Source organism: Pristiophorus japonicus, chromosome 1 (genome assembly GCF_044704955.1).
Source record: "Pristiophorus japonicus isolate sPriJap1 chromosome 1, sPriJap1.hap1, whole genome shotgun sequence".
Taxonomy (NCBI): domain Eukaryota; kingdom Metazoa; phylum Chordata; class Chondrichthyes; family Pristiophoridae; genus Pristiophorus; species Pristiophorus japonicus.
In genome coordinates this window covers 52,238,879-52,260,037 of record NC_091977.1, presented here as the reverse complement: position 1 = coordinate 52,260,037, position 21,159 = coordinate 52,238,879, and the positions used below count along the sequence as shown (strand labels likewise).

General features: G+C 46.4%; 1 protein-coding gene across 2 annotated transcripts in view; it reads right to left on the bottom strand.

The window, feature by feature from the left end:
* Positions 1 to 21,159, bottom strand: part of dmgdh (dimethylglycine dehydrogenase) — a 181,276-nt gene that overhangs the window by 75,155 nt on the left and 84,962 nt on the right. For both annotated transcript variants that reach the window (XM_070879751.1, XM_070879752.1), the window contains exons 8-9: positions 12,620 to 12,789; positions 95 to 248 (exon numbers count right to left, since the gene is read on the bottom strand). In XM_070879751.1, coding sequence (XP_070735852.1) covers positions 95 to 248; positions 12,620 to 12,789 — 324 coding nt within the window. The remainder of the gene's footprint in view (positions 1 to 94; positions 249 to 12,619; positions 12,790 to 21,159) is intronic.

Below are 21,159 nucleotides of genomic sequence, written 5' to 3'. Positions count from 1 at the left end.
AAAAAAAAACAGATCCCGAAATATACGATTGTTTCTCCATCCACATGTATGGTTTATACTTTTGTTGATACTCAGTCATGATGTTCCCTCTTACCTATATCCAATGTCGTCTCCAGATTTGTAGAACCAATGTGGCTGCTCCCAGCCGGCATGGAATCCCATAGATGCCTTGGTTTTCAACGATTCATAAATTCCACTTACTCGTTCTGTTGGCCTTCCTCCAAACCTCTCTTCTTTTGGATATCCAACTAAGCGAGGAAAAAATAATGTGAGATAATTTGCAAATGCAATTACCGTTAATCCCTTTAATTACAATCACCGCTTCCCTTTTAAGTTCTGACAGAAGGCCAAATGTTAACGCCACAATCCAGTCTCCACAGATTCTGCCTGTTGTGCTGAGTGTTTCCAGCTTTTTCTGGTTTTAGTTCAGATTTTGCTTTTTTTTCTCCCTTTTACATTGCCTTGCCTGTTTTGTTTGCCTCGTTATGCAACTCTCTTGCCTCAATCTGTTGTTGGGTATCTCTTCACATATTTTCGCTCCTTGATCTCTACTCTTCAATGTTTTACAATTTCACGCCAACTTTTTATTTCAGTAGCTATTCCAATAGACCAGATTGTGTGTTACGTCACTCAAGCAGCAATTACTGAATTATGCAGACCGTCAAAAATTTCATTAAAATACCATTTATTTTCGAAATCCAGTTGAAGACAAACAAGTGAGAAAGTAGGCAAAAAAAAACAATGATCTAGTACCCCCCCCCCCCATCCCACTGTGTACACTATGTACATCTGTAATAATCCTAATAATTGGTGGTTTCTAAACAGCTCTGGTTGTTAATGTGTCAAAAAGAAAGGGTTGCATTCATATAATGTTTTATCACATCTCTCAAAATATGTCACATATAATGAATTACGTTGCAGGGCAGTGACTATTATTATGTAAGCAAACACGGCAGTCATTTTGCACACTGCAAGATCCCACAATTAGCAATGTTATTAATGACCAGTTAATCTATTTATGTTGGTGTTGGTTGAGGAAGAAACTTTTACTAGGAGACCAGGATAATTCCACGGACTCTAAATAATGCCATGGAATTTTTAACAACTTCTCGTATATCTAAAAGGTGGCACTTCTGAAAATGCAGTAGTTGAGTATCAGTCGAGTTCTTATGTTGACATCCTGGAGTGGGATTTAAACCTAAAACCTTCTGACTCAGAGAAACACGAATGCTACTTAACTGAGCCAAACTAAAATGTCAATTACTAGTCAAAATATGGACAAAGGCAGATATTAGATGTAGTTTTACCTGATCGTTTACTACACTTGAAAAACTTCCAAACACACAATTTTTAATAGAGAATTTTGATAATAAGGTACAAACTGTTACCAGTGAACTTGAGAAAAGTAGCAACTAAGATGGAGAGCAGGAGCTTTTTTTTTTTGAGAAACTACGGTCAAAGGCATTAGTGCAAGACAGCATTTTTGGACAGACTTGTGCTTCATAGAAAGTTAAGGATTGTTGAGGGGGAAAGTATGGAATAAAACCGGAAACTAAGCTTAATGAGACAGTTTAACAATGGAAGAGATGTGGCATTCTAGTTGAGGTCACAGAAGATAGAAAGGCCAAGGCTGCCAATAGATGATTAAAGATAATGGGCTGGATTTTCAGTTTGTCGCCGCCTCTGTTTTCGCACCGGAGGGGCGGTAATGGCGGCGGAAAGCATTTCCAAGCGGGAGGCCAGCTTCAAGCGCCCCGCTGGGTCATTCGGTGCCAGGTTTGCGGGGATACCACCATCTCGATATGTGTTTCGCGCCCGAGCCAGATAGTCTGTGAAAGCTGGCGGTCCGAGCTGTACAGGCCGCAGTGAGGGAAGGAATGTCTACCTGAGGTAATTGTGATTTTTTTATTTTTGCGATTTATGTTGATGTGGCATCAGTAATGTATTGGGAATGTTTTTGGTGCGTTTTTTTTCAGTGGAAGTCTCTCTTAGGCCAGCTGTTTAGCTCGGGATATTCAGTTGCTCAGCCGGCCTAGCGCCTTAAAAGAAATATGGAATGCCTCCCTTAGTGCCCCGCTCCACACTCAGGGCCCAGCTGATGAATTTTGCGGCTGGAGACGCAAACCATTTCCCGGTGCAAAATTTAATGATCCGCCTGGATTAACGCTGCAACAGAGGCGTGACCGAAATTCCGACCCTAAATGTGGAACAATCAACGGTGGTGGTTATTGGTTAGACACGAAGAAATGGAGGCCTAGAAACTCTGCATTGCCCCGTTTGGGGGGTGGTAACATTTGGGAAGCGCAAAACTTTGTACCAGGCGTGGAAATCCCACCTCACTCGATAAATTTGGCTGACCGCCCCGGAGCACTAAGCGCTCCACTTCCTTCCTGGGGCGGACTCTGCAGCAGCACTGGGCTCTTTCCTCAATTAAAGGGAAGGGCCCAAGCTGCATACTCTGCCAAAGAAAAAGGCACCTACCTAGACCAATGTGGAGCAGGGGTGCCACGTGATCAGCCCGGCACTTAAACAGAGTGCTGGGCTGAGCGATTGCGGTGCCGATCCCGCCAAGAAACCGCATCCGGAGTGGCAATGAAAAGGTGAGGTTTTTTTGCAGCAGTCGGCTACCTCCCCTTTAATTTTTGCCCCGATTGCGGCCGCCCGCCCGGTACGCATCCCCTGAAGCTGTCGCAGTCAGCGCCCGGCGCAGCTGCAGGGGCGAAACCCAATTTAAGGGCTGGGCACTAATGGGGTGATGACGTCACGATCTCTGGGTGCAGGAGATCGGGGTGCAACACTGTAGCGCTGCCGCTAAACTCCCACTCAATATAGCGGGAATCATTAACAGTGCCGCGCCCAGTCGCCCCGGGGGTGCTAACGTGAGGTGCAAAGTAACTCATTTTCTCCCCCGGAGTCTTTAAAGAATTGGAAAAATCAAAGTTTTCATTCCCTTTTCAAAGTATACAGAGGGAACTGTGAAAACTGTAACAGCATAGCAATAAGCCTGTCAATAAAATTGAACAATTCAAGCCTAATTAGTTTGCCACGGTAACAGCTCTTCAGAAATGCTACTGATTTCAGGAGCATACATACAGACAGCTCCTAATCAGTTTTAAATTATGTTGCAGATCACTGAAGAACTTTTTCTGTTAAAATCCTTAGGATTACGCTCTCCCTTTGCCAACCCCCCCCCACCACACCACACCACAGAGTAAACCCCTTTCTATTCAATTCAGTTATAGAGGGTGGAAATCAGAGCTAATAATGGTTATCCTTGTGTTCAAAAGTTTTGAATCCATCACCTATTCTAAAACCATGGTTTATCCTTGAGGCTTATTTTGAGATAAAAATATAAAAACGTATAATAAAATAATTTCTATTTTGTAAGAGGTAATGTTACTCTTAGATATGGCCCCTACGGCTAAAGGGATCAAGGGGTATGGAGAGAAAGCAGGAAGGGGGTACTGAGGGAATGATCAGCCATGATCTTATTCAATGGTGGTGTAGGCTCGAAGGGCCGAATGGCCTACTCCTGCACCTATTTTCTATGTTTCTGTGTTATGTGGAATTGTACTTGGTGAAATACAGTTCCACAGTGCCATTGACATTCAGGTTCTTATTCAAGTGGCCATCCTTCATACATGAGCCGAGATAGTCAGGGGCCGGAATTCAGCACCGCTGGAAACCTAGCGCTCCTCCTGACTTTTTGGGGCCATTACGCCAAAAAACTTTCGGCGGTGGCCCGATCCATATTCAGCTCCGAAAGTGAAAAAATGGGTTCCAGCGCGAAGGTACCCTTCTAAAGTCCATTTTTCAGCGGTGTGGCTATCCTAATTGGAACTGAATTACCACGGAGAAATTCAGCATCCAGGTAAGTGTTTCTAATGAGCCAGCTGCTCCCTGGCCTTTTTAAAGACCAGGGTTTGCAGCTAGACCCTGAGGGTGGAGGGAGTTGGATTGAAGGATGGCTGGCGTGAGAGCAGGAAGGAGGGTGAATAGATTCACCGATCTGGAGGGTAGATGGCCAGTGATGTTTCTAGACTTGGGGAGACCAAGCAGACAGGTCATAAATAATTGCTGGAATGAGATAGCACAGGAGGCGTCAGGCACCTCCATATATCAGAGGATGCTAGTGCAGTGCAGGAAGAGATTCCACGACATCAGCCGGCTTATGAAAGTGAGTACCTCTTCCACCAACTGCTGACCTTGCATCTGCAACACTCTTCTTCAACATGCTCATATCTCCCATACTGTTAAGTCACTCAAGCAGCATTTCATTGTTCACGCCTCTACACCTATATGTGTGTGTTCTGGCAATGGAGGTTCCCTTTCGTCTCTCACTTTCAGCTGCATGTCACGGACAAACACTTGTGCATTCATTTCTGATGCATCATCACAGTTGTACTCGCCAACCATGCTTTCTTTTGCAGGTTAAACTGGCTCACAATAGATGCAAGCAAAGGATGACCTGGGGTGGCGACGTAGACAAGCAGGTGCTCACACCGCTGGAGGAGAGGGCTCAGGCGTTGGTTAGTGGCCATGCTGTATTCCCTGTGGTTGACGGTCGTGCTGATGCCGATGTGGGTAAGTGAAGGCCCTCCTTCAATGCTCTCTCCTTCAATGTGCCACACCTATTGTTCCTTTCCTTAATGGACGTTTGCTATTTGCATCCTCCATGCCTTCATTCCCCACCTCCCCCTCACGGCAGCCCTTCTCCCATTTATGCTTGCAGATGACACACTCCGCCCCCCCCCTCCCTCTCCCGTGGGCTGCGGAACTGTCGACGACGATGTGGGCAGCATTGGTAAGTGAGGCCATCATTAAATGTGCTCGCTACTTGAATGCGCAGCGCCTACTGTGCTTTTCTGTGCAAAAATGTGCTAGTTGCAGGCTCCATGTGCCAATCCCCCACCTCCCCCTCACAGCAGCCCTTCTCCCATTTATACTTGCAGATGAAACACCGAGTGACAGCACATCATAAAGGGGCATACCACCTGTGAGACCACCTGTAGGCCTGAAGCACAGACATGTGGACAGAAGGCCTCCAATATCGGCAAGCACGGATGATGACATTGAGGCCTCAAACTATCAAGACACCATTGACAGCACTCCCTGGCCCATCCAGACAACTGATGAGGAAGAGGAGGAGGAGGAGGACACAGATGGCACAAGCGCATCACGGCTTCCACCCACACGCGTCAGCTCAGATACTGGGAGTGCGCGGTCTGATATAGATGAGGTAGTACAGGGGTCTGCACTGGGTGTTGCACCGGCAACTAGCAGGCTGCAGCATTGTGATGGGGCTAGGCAACCTCATGTGCCATCTCTCCGGGGGGGGGGGGGTGATGCCATCGACGTAGCGGCTTACGAGAGAAGGGTGGAGGCCATTCATTCCCAGGTGTTGGAGGCACTGACATGGGTGCCAGAGAGGCTTTTGGATGTGTTCAGGATTGTGGAAGAGTCTACTTCCCGCATAGTCGACATAGTTTAATTAAAAAATTAAAAATGAGGACCTCAAAAGTAGTAATCTCGGGATTGCTACCAGTGCCATGTGCTAGTCAGAGTAGGAATCGCAGGATAGCGCAGATGAATACGTGGCTTAAGCAGTGGTGCAGCAGGGAGGGATTCAAATTCCTGGGGCATTGGAACAGATTCTGGGGGAGGTGGGACCAGTACAAACCGGACGGTCTGCACCTGGGCAGGACCAGAACCAATGTCCGAGGGGGAGTGTTTGCTAGTGCTGTTGGGGAGGAGTTAAACTAATATGGCAGGGGGATGGGAACCAATGCAGGGAGAAGAGGGAAACAAAAAGGAGACAAAAGCAAAAGACAGAAAGGAGATGAGTAAAAGTGGAGGGCAGAGAAACCCAAGGCAAAAAACAAAAAGGGCCACTGAGTGTAAAGGGGCTGCAGGAGGGATCAAAACTAAAAATCATGGTTTAAAAACTAGTATTAAAACACTCGACCTAAACGCACGCAGCATTCGAAATAAAGTAAATGAGTTGACGGCACAAATCATTACAAATGGGTATGATTTGGTGGCCATTACAGAAACATGGTTGCAAGGTGGCCAAGACTGGGAATTAAACATACAGGGGTATCTGACGATTTGGAAAGATAGACAAGAAGGGAAAGGAAGTGGGGTAGCTCTGTTAATAAAGGATGATATCAGGGCAGTTGTGAGAGACGATATTGGCTCTAATGAACAAAATGTTGAATCATTGTGGGTGGAGATTAGAGATAGTAAGGGGGAAAAGTCACTGGTGGGCGTAGTTTACAGGTCCCCAAATAATAACTTCACGGTGGGGCGGGCAATAATCAAGGGAATAATGGAGGCATGTGAAAAAGGAACGGCAGAAGTCATGGGGGGTTTTAACTTACATATCGATTGGTCAACTCAAATCGCACGGGGTAGCCTGGAGGAGGAATTCATAGAATGCATACGGGATTGTTTCTTAGAACAATATGTAACAGAACCTACAAGGGAGCAAGCTATCTTAGATCTGGTCATGCGTAATGAGACAGGAAAAATAAACGATCTCCTAGTAAAAGATCCTCTTGGAATGAGTGATCACAGTATGGTTGAATTTGTAATACAGATTGAGGGTGAGGAAGTTGTGTCAGAAACGAGCGTACTATGCTTAAACAAAGGGGACTACAGTGGGATGAGGGCAGAGTTGGCTAAAGTAGACTGGGAACACAGACTAAACACTGGCACAATTGAGGAACAGTGGAGGACTTTTAAGGAGCTCTTTCATAGTGCGCAACAAAAATATATTCCAGTGAAAAAGAAGGGCGGTAAGAGTAGGGATAACCAGCCGTGGATAACCAAGGAAATAAAGGAGAGTATCAAATTAAAAACCAATGCGTATAAGGTGGCCAAGGTTAGTGGGAAACTAGAAGATTGGGAAAATTTTAAACATCAGCAAAGAATGACTAAAAAAGCAATAAAGAAAGGAAAGATAGATTGCGACGGTAAACTTGCGCAAAACATAAAAACAGATAGTAAAAGCTTTTACAGATATATAAAACGGAAAAGAGTGACTAAAGTAAATGTTGGTCCCTTAGAAGATGAGAAGGGGGATTTAATAATGGGAAATGTGGAAATGGCTGAGACCTTAAACAATTATTTTGCTTCGGTCTTCACAGTGGAAGACACAAAAACCATGCCATAAATTGGTGGTCACAGGAATGTGGGAAGGGAGGACCTTGAGACAACCACTATCACTAGGGGGGTAGTGCTGGACAGGCTAATGGGACTCAAGGTAGACAAGTCCCCTGGTCCTGATGAAATGCATCCCAGGGTATTAAAAGAGTTGGCAGAAGTTATAGCAGATGCATTCGTTATAATCTACCAAAATTCTCTGGACTCTGGGGAGGTACCAGCGGATTGGAAAGCAGCTAATGTAACGCCTCTGTTTAAGAAAGGGGGCAGACAAAAGGCAGGTAACTATAGGCCGGTTAGTTTAACATCTGTAGTGGGGAAAATGCTTGAAACTATCATTAAGGAAGAAATAGCGGGACATCTAGATAGGAATAGTGCAATCAAGCAGACGCAGCATGGATTCATGAAGGGGAAATCATGTTTAACTAATTTACTGGAATTCTTTGAGGATATAACTAGCATGGTGGATAGAGGTGTACCGATGGATGTGGTGTATTTAGATTTCCAAAAGGCATTCGATAAGGTGCCACACAAAAGGTTACTGCAGAAGATAAAGGTAAACGGAGTCAGAGGAAATGTATTCGCATGGATAGAGAATTGGCTGGCGAACAGAATGCAGAGAGTCGGGATAAATGGGTCCTTTTCGGGTTGGAAATCGGTGGTTAGTGGTGTGCCACCGTGTGCCACAGGGATCGGTGCTGGGACCACAACTGTTTACAATATAAATAGATGACCTGGAAGAGGGGACAGAGTGTAGTGTAACAAAATTTGCAGATGACACAAAGATTAGTGGGTTGTGTAGAGGACACAGAGAGGCTGCAAAGAGATTTAGATAGGTTAAGCGAATGGGCTAAGGTTTGGCAGATGGAATACAATGTCGGAAAGTGTGAGGTCATCCACCTTGGGAAAAAAAACGGTAAAAGGGAATATTATTTGAATGGGGAGAAATTACAACATGCTGCGGTGCAGAGAGACCTGGGGGTCCTTGTGCATGAATCCCAAAAAGTTAGTGTGCAGGTGCAGCAGGGAATCAGGAAGGCGAATGGAATGTTGGCCTTCATTGCGAGAGGGATGGAGTAGAAAAGCAGGGAGGTCCTGCTGCAACTGTATAGGGTATTGGTAAGGCCGCACCTGGAGTACTGCGTGCAGTTTTGGTCACCTTACTTAAGGAAGGATATACTGGCTTTGGAGGGGGTACAGAGACGATTCACTCGGCTGATTCCGGAGATGAGGGGGTTACCTTATGATGATAGATTGAGTAGACTGGGTCTTTACTCGTTGGAGTTCAGAAGGATGAGGGGTGATCTTATAGAAACATTTAAAATAATGAAAGGGATAGACAAGATAGAGGCAGAGAGGTTGTTTCCACTGGTCGGGGAGACTAGAACAAGGGGGCACATCCTCAAAATACGGGGGAGCCAATTTAAAACCGAATTGAGAAGGAAGTTCTTCTCCCAGAGGGTTGTAAATCTGTGGAATTCTCTGCCCAAGGAAGCAGTTGAGGCTAGCTCATTGAATGTATTCAAGTCACAGATAGATAGATTTTTAACCGATAAGGGAATTAAGGGTTATGGGGAGCGGGCGGGTAAGTGGAGCTGAGTCCACGGCCAGATCAGCCATGATCTTATTGAATGGCGGAGCAGGCTTGAGGTATAGATGGCCTACTCCTGTTCCTAATTCTTATGTTCTTATATGTAAGCTCTGCGCACTCCATGGAGCCCATCATTGCCAGTGCACAAGCAATGGTGGACTCCCAGAGTGTCCGTGCGGATCCACCTGTGCTGCCGCAACCTGCAGGTGATGTGGCAGCTGCCATTTCAGCACAGGCGCGAGCGAACGATCGCATCGGTGGTGGATTGGAGAGGATGGCCGCGGCCCTGGAAGCTCAGAATGCTCTCTGGGCAACAGGCCACGGAGCGTCTTAGTGCTGCCATGGAGCATCAAACTGCTGACATCTCTGGTGGATTTGGGACTCTGGCTGCTCTCATGCAGTCTCAGCTCGATGCCACCAGACACCTCAGTGTTGCCTTCGCGGCTGGGTCCAATACGGGCCGCGGGGGACCTTCCGATGTCACGCCACCACACCGACCCGACCTCCCTCAGCTTGGTGGCAGTGTTAAGATGCTGCCCCTTGGACCAGGATCCTGATGATGTCTCTCAGGAGCACAGCATTCGTAGCCCCAGACCTCCCACTCCGCCAGTGCCTCCACGCATGGTTCCACCCGAGCCAAGCCAGACTGCACCCTCCCAGGAGGGTGCTGGCCAGTCTGCACCTGACCCTTCCAGGCCTAAAGGTGTTCGAGGACGTCCTTGAAGGACAGCTATAGCTCCCAGACAACACCCACAGCAGCCTTCCCACACCCATAGGGGAGACACTTAGGTGTAATATCAGGGTAGACATGCATAAGAGGTGTTATAAGGACATGCACAGGGGTAAGACACGGTTATTGGTGTCAGTTGATGGGAGTCTTTTTGTTTATGTTGTGTTTTTGCACTGAATGGAATATTTTGATAAATCTTTATTTTTGGCACTTATATCTGGCCAGTTGTTTCATTCGGGAGTGAGCAATTGTGAATGAAGGCACTCGTTGCAATGGCCATTGAAAGTGGGAGCTGAAGGGTCATGTGTGGATGGGATTATCTGAAGCGATCAGCTATGACACGTTGCTGCACCTCCCTTGCAGGATTGCGCTGGGGACGACACCTCCTGGCTGGGTGGCAACGGGGATCATCGTCCGCCTCCTGCGCCTCCTCCTCCTCCAGCAGCTGTTTCCACATGATGGCCAGGTTGTGCAGCATGCAGCAGGCCACGACGAATATGGAGACCCATTGAGGAGAGTACTGTAAGGTGCCACCAGACTGGTCCAGGCAACGGAACCGCTGATCAAGGATGCCTATGCACTGCTCGATGATGCACCTGGTGCCACAATGAGCGTCATTGTATGCATGCTCTGGCGCTGTCCTGGGGTTCCGTAGTGGAGTGAGCAGCCAAGTGGAGAGGGGATTATCCCTTGTCGCCAAGCAGCCAACCACAATCCTGATTTGGGCCTGTGAAGAGGGCGGGCACACTGGCCTGGCGCAGAATGAAGGAATCATGGCTGCTTCCTGGATATCTTGTGTCAATAGCCATGATCCGACGCTGGTGGTTACAGACAAGCTTCACATTCAGCGTTTGGAAGCCCTTGAGGTTCACAAAGATCTTGGGGTGATGATGTGGTGCCCTCAGCCCAGTGCAGTTTATGGCACCCTGCAATTCAGGCAAATCCGGCCTGCCGCTCCAGTTGTTTGACACAGGAAGGAGATGTACTGCACCCTTCTCCTGTAGAGTGTATCGGTGACCTGCCAGATGCACTGATGTGCGGAAATTGGTTTTGACATGCGATGCATCATCCTATGGGGTTGGGTGCGTGTTGCAGCAGAGTAATGATGAGGCCCAACTCCAACCTGTGGCTTATGCCTCCAGGTCACTCTCCCAAGCAGAAAGGGAATGTGGGATGGTTGAAAAGGAAGCACTCGCATGTGTCTACGGGGTGAAAAAGATGCACCAGTATCTTTTTGGCAGAAGGTTCGAGTTAGAAACGGACCACAAGCCGTTAACATCCCTGCTGTCCGACAGCAAAGCTGTCCATGCCAATGTGTCAGCTCGCATACAGCGATGGGCTCTCACGCTGGCTGCGTATGACTACACCATACGGCACCGGCCAGGCACCGAAAATTGCGCTGACGCGCGCAGCAGGCTTCCACTGGCCACCACTGAGGGGGCAGCGGAGCAAAGCGCTGAGATGGTCATGGTTGTCGATGCTTTCGACAGCGCAGGCTCCCCCATCACAGCCCACCAGATCAAAACCTGGACAAACAGAGATCCCCTCCTATCCTTGATTAAGAAATGTGTCCTGACTGAGGATTGGGTGCCCGCACACGGAGCATGCCCCGAGGAGGTCAGACCGTTTCACAGACGGATGGATGAGCTCTACATCCAAGCCAACTGCCTACTATAGGGAAGCCGGGTAGTCATGCCCCAGAAGGAAAGGGAAGCATTCATCAGGGAACTCCACAGCGAGCACTCAGACATTGTGCTAATGAAGGCCATTGCCCAGTCACATGTATGGTGGCCGGGAATTGATGCAGACCTGGAACACTGTGTTCGCAGATGCACGACGTGTGCCCAGCTGGGAAATGCCCCCACGAAGGCCCTACTCAGTCCGTGGCCCTGGCCCACCAAGCCATAGTCACGTATTCACGTAGACTACGCGGGCCTGTTCATGGGGAAAATGTTCCTCATTGTTGTTGATGCGTACTCGAAATGAATCGAGTGCATCATATTGAATTCGTGCACGACATCCACCACAGTGGAGAGTCTGCGTACGGTCTTTGCGACCCACGGCTAGCCGGACGTCCTGGTTAGCGACAACGGCCCATGCTTCACTGGCTATGAATTCTGGGAGTTCATGTCAGGTAATGGCATCAAACATGTCAGGACAGCACCGTTCAAGCCGGCTTCCAATGGCTAGGCGGAACGTGCGGTCCAAATCATAAAACAAGGCATGCTCTGGATTCAAGGACCCTCCCTTCAATGCCGCCTATCGCGCCTCCTGCTGGCCTACAGGTCCCGACCGCATTCGCTCACGGGAGTCCCGCCAGCTGAACTACTCATGAAATGCACATTTAAAACTTGGCTGTCCCTCATTCACCCAGTCCTGTCAGACATTGTTGAGGGCAAGCGCCAGTCCCAAAATGAGTGCCATGACCGTAACTCAAAGGGGAGATGTGTAGAAATCGATGACCCTGTATTTGTCCTTAATCACGCTTTGGGGCCCAAGTGGCTTGAGGTTCCTGTAATTGGTAAAGAGGGGAATAGGGTCATAGTGGTCAGACTTAACAATGGACAGATATGCCGCAAGCATCTGGACCAAGTAAAAAAAAGGTTCAGCATGGACACTGAGGAACCTGAGGAAAATCACGAGATGCTGCCCACACAACCGCCAGTGAACGAGCAACAAGAACATTCAGCAGCATGCACAGTCCCTGCAGCCAGCCCGGGCGAGCCGGAATTACCACAGGTGACAGAGACACATGCCAAGGCTCAACAACCAGAGCCCCAACTGCGGCGCTCCACGAGAGAGCATCGACCGCCTGAAAGACTCAATCTTTGACCCAAAGACGTTGGGGGGGAGGTGATGTCATGTATGTACCCTTCATGTAACTGTAACCTTCATGTAACAACACTGTACACTGTATACACCTAAGAAATGCACACCTTGACCACAGTGGGTGAACATGTGGGAGACACTCCTCACCTGGCCATCCAGGTATATAAAGGGAGGTCCCACGCAGGGTCATCACTTCTTGGTCCTGTGAATAAAGGTACAGGTCACAGAGTGACCTTGTCTCCAGTATGTGCCTCGTGTTGATTTACAGTAGAGTGTAAGGACACAACACTTTCCATAATTCTTACCAGCATTATTGAACGCATATGACTCTCTTGCTTTATCTATTGTGAATTTGGTTGTTGTCCATTTCCCATAGCGATTGGGATCGAGTTCAATTAGGTCAAAATCGGGTTCCCCATCCATGATCCAGTCACTAAGGTACTTTCCAATCCCACCAGCATGAATGATTCCATACCTGAAAAAACAGATATTTTTCTTTAAGATGAAAACACTTATAAATTACGCTCAATTGTTTAACGGGAACTTTTTAATAAAAGCTCCAGCTGTTTTAAAACTTTTTCCATTGTGGAGTCCTCCTGTGCATGTACTATTCCGTTGAGATTTGCTTTGAACATTTCACCAAGGCTACCCTGCAATCAGCCACTATTACTTATGCAAGAGTATCTTCGGGTGACCGTCCTCCAATTGCTTCTCCCTGTGGGGAAGGGCCTGGCTTTCAATTGGTGCCTTCTCATGTGCGGAATCATGGATGGAAATCCATGTGGTACAGCCAGGTGGACATTTATACAAATGCACGGAGTATAAGGAACTGCAGGCGCGAATTCAAGTTGGAGGATATAACATGGTAGCCATTACTGAGACATGTCTGAAAGATAGTCAGGACTGGGAACTAAATATACCAGGTTATAAGGTCCACAGGAAAGATAGGGAAAATGGCAGAGAGAGAAGAGTAGTCTTGGTGACTAAGGATGAAATCACTTCAATGATAAGAGAGGATATAACGAAAGGTAAGCAGGCAGTGGAGACTTTATTGGTAGAACTAAGAAATAGGAAAAGATGTAAGACTGTAATGGGAATTGTGTATAGTCTCCCTGGTAGCAGCTGTGACGTGCTATATTGTACAAATGCAGAGATTAAACAAGCATGTAGAAAAGGCAGAGTGGTTTTAATGGGGGTTTATAAGTTTCATATAGATTGGGATAAGCAGACTAACACCTGTCAGAAAGGTAGGGAATTTCTTGAGTGTGACCGGGATAGTTTTCTGCAACAATGCATCCTAGAAGCAACAAGGGGGCATGCCATATTAGTTTTAGTAATCAGCCAAAGTTATTAATATCCTATAAATTGTGTGAACATTTATCCAATAGCGATCATAACATGATCGAGTTCAATGTAGTGTTTGAAAGGGAGAAACACGAAACAGCTACTAATCTTATAGATTTGGGTAAGGCCGACTTCAACAGGATGAGGCAGACACAGTCCACAGTAAACTGGGCAAATCTGTTAATCGGTAAAATGACAGAAGATCAGAGGGAGAAGTTCAAAAAAGAATTTAGGGTGAAACAGAACCAGTTTATATCTCTAAGGGACAAGAGCTCTACTTGTCAAAAAAAAACCTTGGATGACTAAAGAGGTAAGGGACAGCATAAAACTGGCTCCACTTAAACCAGCCTGACACCAGTGTCCTGGCGAATCAAATAACTAGGGCAGTAGACAGGGCTTTAAAGTAATGAAAGTGGGGTGGGAGGATTCAGGAAAGAGTCAATTTAAAAGCAACAAGAGAAATGTCAAAGCTCTAGAGCAGAGCAGAGTTTGGGGTAAAAATAAGCAGAGTGGGTCAGGAAGGGACAGAGAGAGTTACAAAGGTAATAGGGAATCAGTGACTAAGGTGACTTCAGGGAAAAATAAAAAAAAGTAAAAGCTAAAGGTATGATATCTGAATGTGCAAAGCATTCACAGCAAAATAGATAAATTAACAGTGCAGATAGAAATGAATAGGTTTGATCTAATAACAATTACGGAGGCGTGGTTGCAAAGTTACCAAGGTTGGGAACTAAATATTCCAGGATACTTAACTTTTAGAAGAGATCGGCAAAATGGAAAAGAAGGAGGGGTAGCCCTGATAACAAAGGATGGGATAAAGACAGTAGCGAGAAAGGATCTTAGCTCCGAATATGTTCTATGTTCTTATGTTTGCGTAGAGCTAAGAAACAGCAAGAGGCAGAAAATATTGGTGGGAGTTGTTTATAGGCCCCCAAACAGTAGTTGTAATGTAGGGCAGAGTATAAATCAGGAAATTAGAGGCGCATGTAACAAGGATAATAATCATGGGGGACTTTAATCTATAGATATATTGGGCAAACCAAATTTGCAGTAATAGATCGGAGGACAAATTCATGGAATGTATAAAAGATAATTTTCTAGATATGTTGAGGAACCAAATAGGGAACAGGCTATTTTAGATCTAGTATTGTGCAATGAGAAAGACTTAATTCATAACCTTGTAGTAAAGGGGCCCTTAGGGAAGAGTGATCATTATATGATAGAATTTTATATCAAGTTTAAAAGTGATTTAGTTAAATCCGAAACCAGGGTCTTAAATCTAAACAAAGCAAACTACGCAGGTATGAGTGTCGAGTTGGCTAAGGAAGAACATAAGAACATAAGAAATAGGAGCAGTAGGCCATAAGGCCCCTCGAGCCTGCTCCGCCATTCAATAAGATCATGGCTGATCTGATCATGGACGCAGCTCCACTTCCCTGCCCGGTCCCCATAACCCCTTATCCCCTTATCGTTCAAGAAACTGTCTATTTCTGTCTTAAATTTATTTAGTGTCCCAGCTTCCACAGCTCTCTGAGGCAGCAGTTTCCACAGATTCACAATCCTCTGAAAGAAGAAATTTCTCCTCATCTCAGTTCAAAATGGACGGCCCCTTATTCTAAGATCATGCCCTCTAGTTATAGTCTCCCCCACCAGTGGAAACATCCTCTCTGCATCCACCTTGTCAAGCCCCCTCATAATCTTATACGTTTCAGTAAGATCACCTCTCATTCTTCTGAATTCCAATGAGTAGAGGCCCAACCTACTCAACCTTTCCTCAAAAGTCAACCCCCTCATCCCCGCGATCAACCCACTGAACCTTCTCTGAACTGCCTCCATAGCAAGTATATCCTTTCGTAAATATGAAAACCAAAACTGCACACAGTATTCCAGGTGTGGCCTCACCAATACCCTTTACAGCTGTAACAAGACTTCCCTTTGCAATAAAGGCCAAGATTCCATTGGCCTTTCTGATCACATGGTGTACCTGTGTACTATCCTTTTGTGTTTCATGCACAAGTACCTCCAGGTCCCGCTGTACTGCAGCACTTTGCAAAAGATGGAGAAACTACATTAAAGGGTATGATGGCAGACAAGCAATGGCTAGCATTTAAAGAATGAATACATAATTTACAACAAATATACCTTCATTTATGGCACATAAACTCCACAGGAAAAGTGATTCATCCAAGGCTAACAAGAGAAGTTAAAGATAGTATTAGATCAAAGGAAGAGGCTTATAATGTTGCCAAAAAGAGCAGTAAGCCTGAGGATTGGATGGATTTTAGAATTCAGCAAAGGAGGACCAAGAAATTGATAAAGAAAGGGAAAATAGAATATGAGAGTAAACTAGTGAGAGACATAAAACAGACTGTAAAAGCTTTTATAGGTTTGTAAAAAGGAAAAGATTAGCGAAAGTAAATGTGGGACCCTTACAGGCTGAGACAGGAGAAATTATAATGCGGAATAAGGAAATGGCAGAGAAATTAATCAAATACGTTGTGCCTGTCTTCAGGGAAGAAGATGCAAAAAACCTCCCGGAAATAGAGGAGAACCAAGGTTCTAGCGAGAATGTGGAACAAAGGTAGCAAAAGTAACCCCACTATTTAAGAAAGGAGGGAGAGAAAAAACAGGGAACTACAGACCAGTTAGCCTGACATCAGTATTAGAGAAAATGCTAGAACCTATTATTAAGGATGTGGTAACAGCGCACTGAGAAAATAATAATAGGATTGGGCAGAGTCAACAGTGATTTATGAAAGGCAAATGATGTTTGCTGAATCTGTTTGAGGAGTTTTTTGAGGTTGTAACTAGCAGAATAGATAATGGGTAACCAGTGGATATCATGTCTTTAGATTTTCAGAAGGCATTCAATAGGGTGCCGCACAGGAGGTTATTCAACAAAATTAGTCTTCATGGGATTGGGGGTAATATACTCACATGGAGTGAGGATTAGTTAACGGGCAGAAGAAAGAGTAGGAATAAACACATCATTTTCGGGTTGGCAGACTGTAACCAGTGGGGTACCACAAGAATCAGTGCATGGGCCACAGCTATTCACAATCGATATCAATGATTTGGATGAGGGGGACCAAATATAATATATCCAATTTTGCTGATGGTACAAAGCCAGGTGGGAATGTAAGGAGGATGCAAAGAGACTTCAAGGGGATATAGATAGGTTAAGTGAGTGGGCAAGAACATGGCAAATGGAATATAATGTAGAGAAATGTGACGTTAGCCACTTTGGTAGGAAAAATAGAAAAGCAGAGTAATTTTTAAATGGTGAGAGTTTGGGAAATATTGGTGTTCATAGGGTCCTGGGTGTCCTTGTACAATAATCACTGAAAGTTAACATGCAGGTACAGCAAGCAATTAAGAAAGCAGCTGGTATTTTGGCCTTGATTACAGTAGGATTTGAGTACAAGAGTAAAAATGTCTTACGACAATTATGTAGAATCCTGGTGAAACCACACCTGGGGTATTATGTATAGTTTTGGTCTCCTTACATAAGGAAGGATATACTTGCCATAGAGGGAGTGTAATGAAAGTTCACCAGACTGATTCCTGGGATGGGGGGATTATCAGCATGGATTTATGAAAGGGAAATCTGGAATTCTTTGAGGATGTAACTAGCAGAGTAGACAAGGGAGAACCAGTGGATGTGGTGTATATGGACTTTCAAAAGGCTTTTGACAAGGTCCCACACAAGAGATTGGTGTGAAAAATCAAAGAGCATGGTATTGGGAGTAATGTACTAACGTGGATAGAGAACTGGTTGGCAGACAGGAAGCAGAGAGTCGGGATAAACGGGTCCTTTTCAGAATGGCAGGCAGTGACTAGTGGAGTGCCGCAGGACTCAGTGCTGGAACCCCAGCTCTTTACAATACACATTAATGATTTAGATGAAGGAATTGAGTGTAATATCTCCAAGTTTGCAGATGACACTAAACTGGGTGGCGGTGTGAGCTGTGAGGAGGATGCTAAGAGGTTGCAGGGTGACTTGGACAGGTTAGGTGAGTGGGCAAATGCATGGCAGATGCAGTATAATGTGGATAAATGTGAGGTTATCCATTTTGGGGGCAAAAACACGAAGACAGAATATTATCTGAATGGCGGCAGATTAGGAAAAGGGGAGGTACAACGAGACCTGGGTGTCATGGTTCATCAGTCATTGAAAGTTGGCATGCAGGTACAGCAGGCGGTGAAGAAGGCAAATGGTATGTTGGCCTTCATAGCTAGGGGATTTGAGTATAGGAGCAGGGAGGTCTTACTGCAGTTGTACAGGGCCTTAGTGAGGCCTCACCTGGAATATTGTGTTCAGTTTTGGTCTCCTAATCTGAGGAAGGACATTCTTGCTATTGAGGGAGTGCAGCGAAGGTTCACCAGACTGATTCCAGGGATGGCTGGACGTCATATGAGGAGAGACTGGATCAACTGGGCTTGTATTCACTGGAGTTTAGAAGGATGAGAGGGGATCTCATAGAAACGTATAAGATTCTGACGGGACTGGACAGGTTAGATGCGGGAAGAATGTTCCCGATGTTGGGGAAGTCCAGAACCAGGGGACATAGTCTTAGGATAAGAGGTAGGCCATTTAGGACTGAGATGAGGGGAAACTTATTCACTCAGAGTGTTGTTAACTTGTGGAATTCCCTGCAGCAGAGAGTTGTTGATGCCAGTTCATTGGATATATTCAAGAGAGAGTTAGATATGGCCTTTACAGCTAAGGGGATCAAGGGGTATGGAGAGAAAGCAGGAAAAGGGTAATGAGGGAATGATCAGCCATGATCTTATTGAATGGCGGTGCAGGCTCGAAGAGCCGAATGGCCTACTCCTGCACCTATTTTCTATGTTTCTATGTCCTATGAGGAAAGATTGAGTAGACTAGGCCTATATTATGTATAGTTTAGAAGAATGAGAGGTGATCTCATTGTAACATACAAAATTTTTACAGGGCTTGACAGGGTAGATTCAGGGAGGATGTTTCACCTGGCTGGGGAGTCTGGAACCAGGGGTCACAGTCTCAGAATAAGGGGTCAGCCATTTAGGACTGAGATGAGGAGAAATTTCTTCACTCAAAGGGCGGTGAATCTTTGGAATTCTCTATCCCAGAGGGCAGTAGAGGCTCAGTCGTTGAGTATATTCAAGACAGAGATCAATAGATGTTTGGCTATTAAGGGAATCAAGGGATATGGGAATAGTGCAGGAAAGTGGAGTTGAGGTAGAAGATCAGCCATGATCTTATTGAGTGGCAGAGCAGGCTCGAGGGGCCGAATTACCTACTCCTGCTCCCATTTCTCATGTTCTTAAATGATTCCCTAAGGGACTTTGCTTATCCAGCCCTACATTTTGGCAAGCCTATCTCAGAATAGGACTCTTTTTGTGTTGGTTGACTAATTTGGTTATTTTAGTTAAAAATCAGTTGATATGAGACAACTGAATTCCGAAGAATAATTTAGTGGTGTCATCTCTTCAAGGGGAGGCACTTAAGTTCTCCTGACTTGATGAGTGTTTCCAGTAGTTTCCGTTTTTGCTTAAGTTTGTGTACTTGGCCGGGATTTTGGCAACAGAGGCGAGTTCGATGCAGGCGACATTGGTGCAGCGTGGGAAACCCGCTGTGAAGTGCAGGCCGCCGACTCCCTTCAATCTTCGTGGCTGGGGCTTGTTAAGCCCGCCCTACGGGTTTCCCGGCCAATTAACTGGAAGTGGGTCTGATGACAGCATCTGATGACAGTTTCCTTAAAGGGACCATTCCCATTTTTTTTGACAGTTCTTCTGTCAGTGTCCTCCAGCATTGAGGTGCTGCAAACACTGACAAGCACTGCACAAAGGTCTATGGCTGCACCCAGGGTCTCCCATGACTCCCTCCATATGCTTATGGAGCGAGTCGCAGCACGCAGTGAGGTTCTCCTCCATTCCAATGGATGAAAAAACCTCTCCAGGAGACCAATGCAGTCTGGTTCACATTGTACCGGAGGGCACAAGCAGGGATGTTGTCTGGAGGACCAGGCTGCAGTGGCGCAAACCTTTCAATGATCTCAGTAGATCACAAAACCTTACTGCAAAGCCACACTCAACCTCATCCTGCTGTGCCACTCACCACATCCCCATCACTATGTCTTTCCTACTCTACCCCTGCATATCCTTAATCACACCAACTTACCTTGCACCTCTACCCATCCCTCCCTCTCTCTCTTTATCTACATTAACAGTTCATTAGCCACCCCTCACACTCACCTCATCCTTGTCCAATCATGCCAGCTAACAGCACACAAGGGTCCTTCAGCCATTGTTCATGTATAGTTAATGTTGATGTGTTGTCAAACATTGACATTTTTATTTTCAGCACTTTGCGTTCTTGGACAACTTTGTGGGCACCTTTGGAAGTGACAGTGCGTTGTAATGGATGGAGAGACATAAGGGTACCCCCCACAATGGTGATGAATGTGAAAGGAATGGGTTGGACATTGCAGGTATGCTTTATGGAGCTGGTGTGGGGTGGTGCTAACCTGGCACATCATGTGGCAGTCAGGGTGTACAGTGTGAAGTGAAGTAAATGTGGCCATGGTGAGGCCATCACTGGCCTCCCGGGCAGCAATGTGGTCGGGTGCTGATGCCCTGTGTACTGTGCAGCATCAGGTGATTGTGGAGAAGGTTGGTGTTGCTGCTGGTGTGTTTAGTGATGATGGTATTGGGGATAATCGTGGTGGGATTCTAAGGACCAAGATTTTTTCAAGAGCATCGATGCTGCTGGAATAGATGGCAGGTGAGATTGAGATGATAGAAGTGTCCTGTCAATGGTGAGAGAGGTTGCTCCAAGGAGGTGACAGTGATTAGAGCGTTCACTGCAAACACTTCCAAAGTGCATGCATCTCAAAACATCTCTTCCAAAACGTGAAGGGGCCGAAATTCAGGGTCCGGATAAGGCCCGTTACCGCTGTTTTGCGGCGGCCATGCGGCGCAATCGAGTGGCTGCCGCGTTGCAGTCCATTGGCCGCCAGGACACAAATTCAGCCCGGGGATTTTTCGGCCTGTCCCCACTTCCTCCCTGTGCTGCCGATCGCCGCAAGTGCGTCATCAAACCGTGCACCGCCGATCTCCTATACCTCCAGCACACTCCGCCCCAAATTTATCTGAAAAAATCTTTGTTCCGCAGTGCGGTATCCCTGACAGCCTTTTCTGTCGGTGCATCTGGTTTCTTGTCTGTGAGCCACGGCCGCGGGGCGGTCCTTCACGGGGAGGGCGCACTGCCGCGGCCGCCATGTTTTTATTTTTGCTGGCCAACTTCACGATTGGCCGGCCAATTATTGCCCCGGGTTCAACCGGGCTGCCAATAGGCAGCCTGGCACCCCCCTCTTGGGTGCCAGGCTCCTGGCCTGGCCAAAACCCTTCCTGGTGGCCCAGTGGCCGAACCTACAAAATCGGCGATTCTCTCCCCTTTAAATGAGGGGAGAGACATGGCGACGCACACGCGCAGTGACATGACAGCAGCAGAGACTCG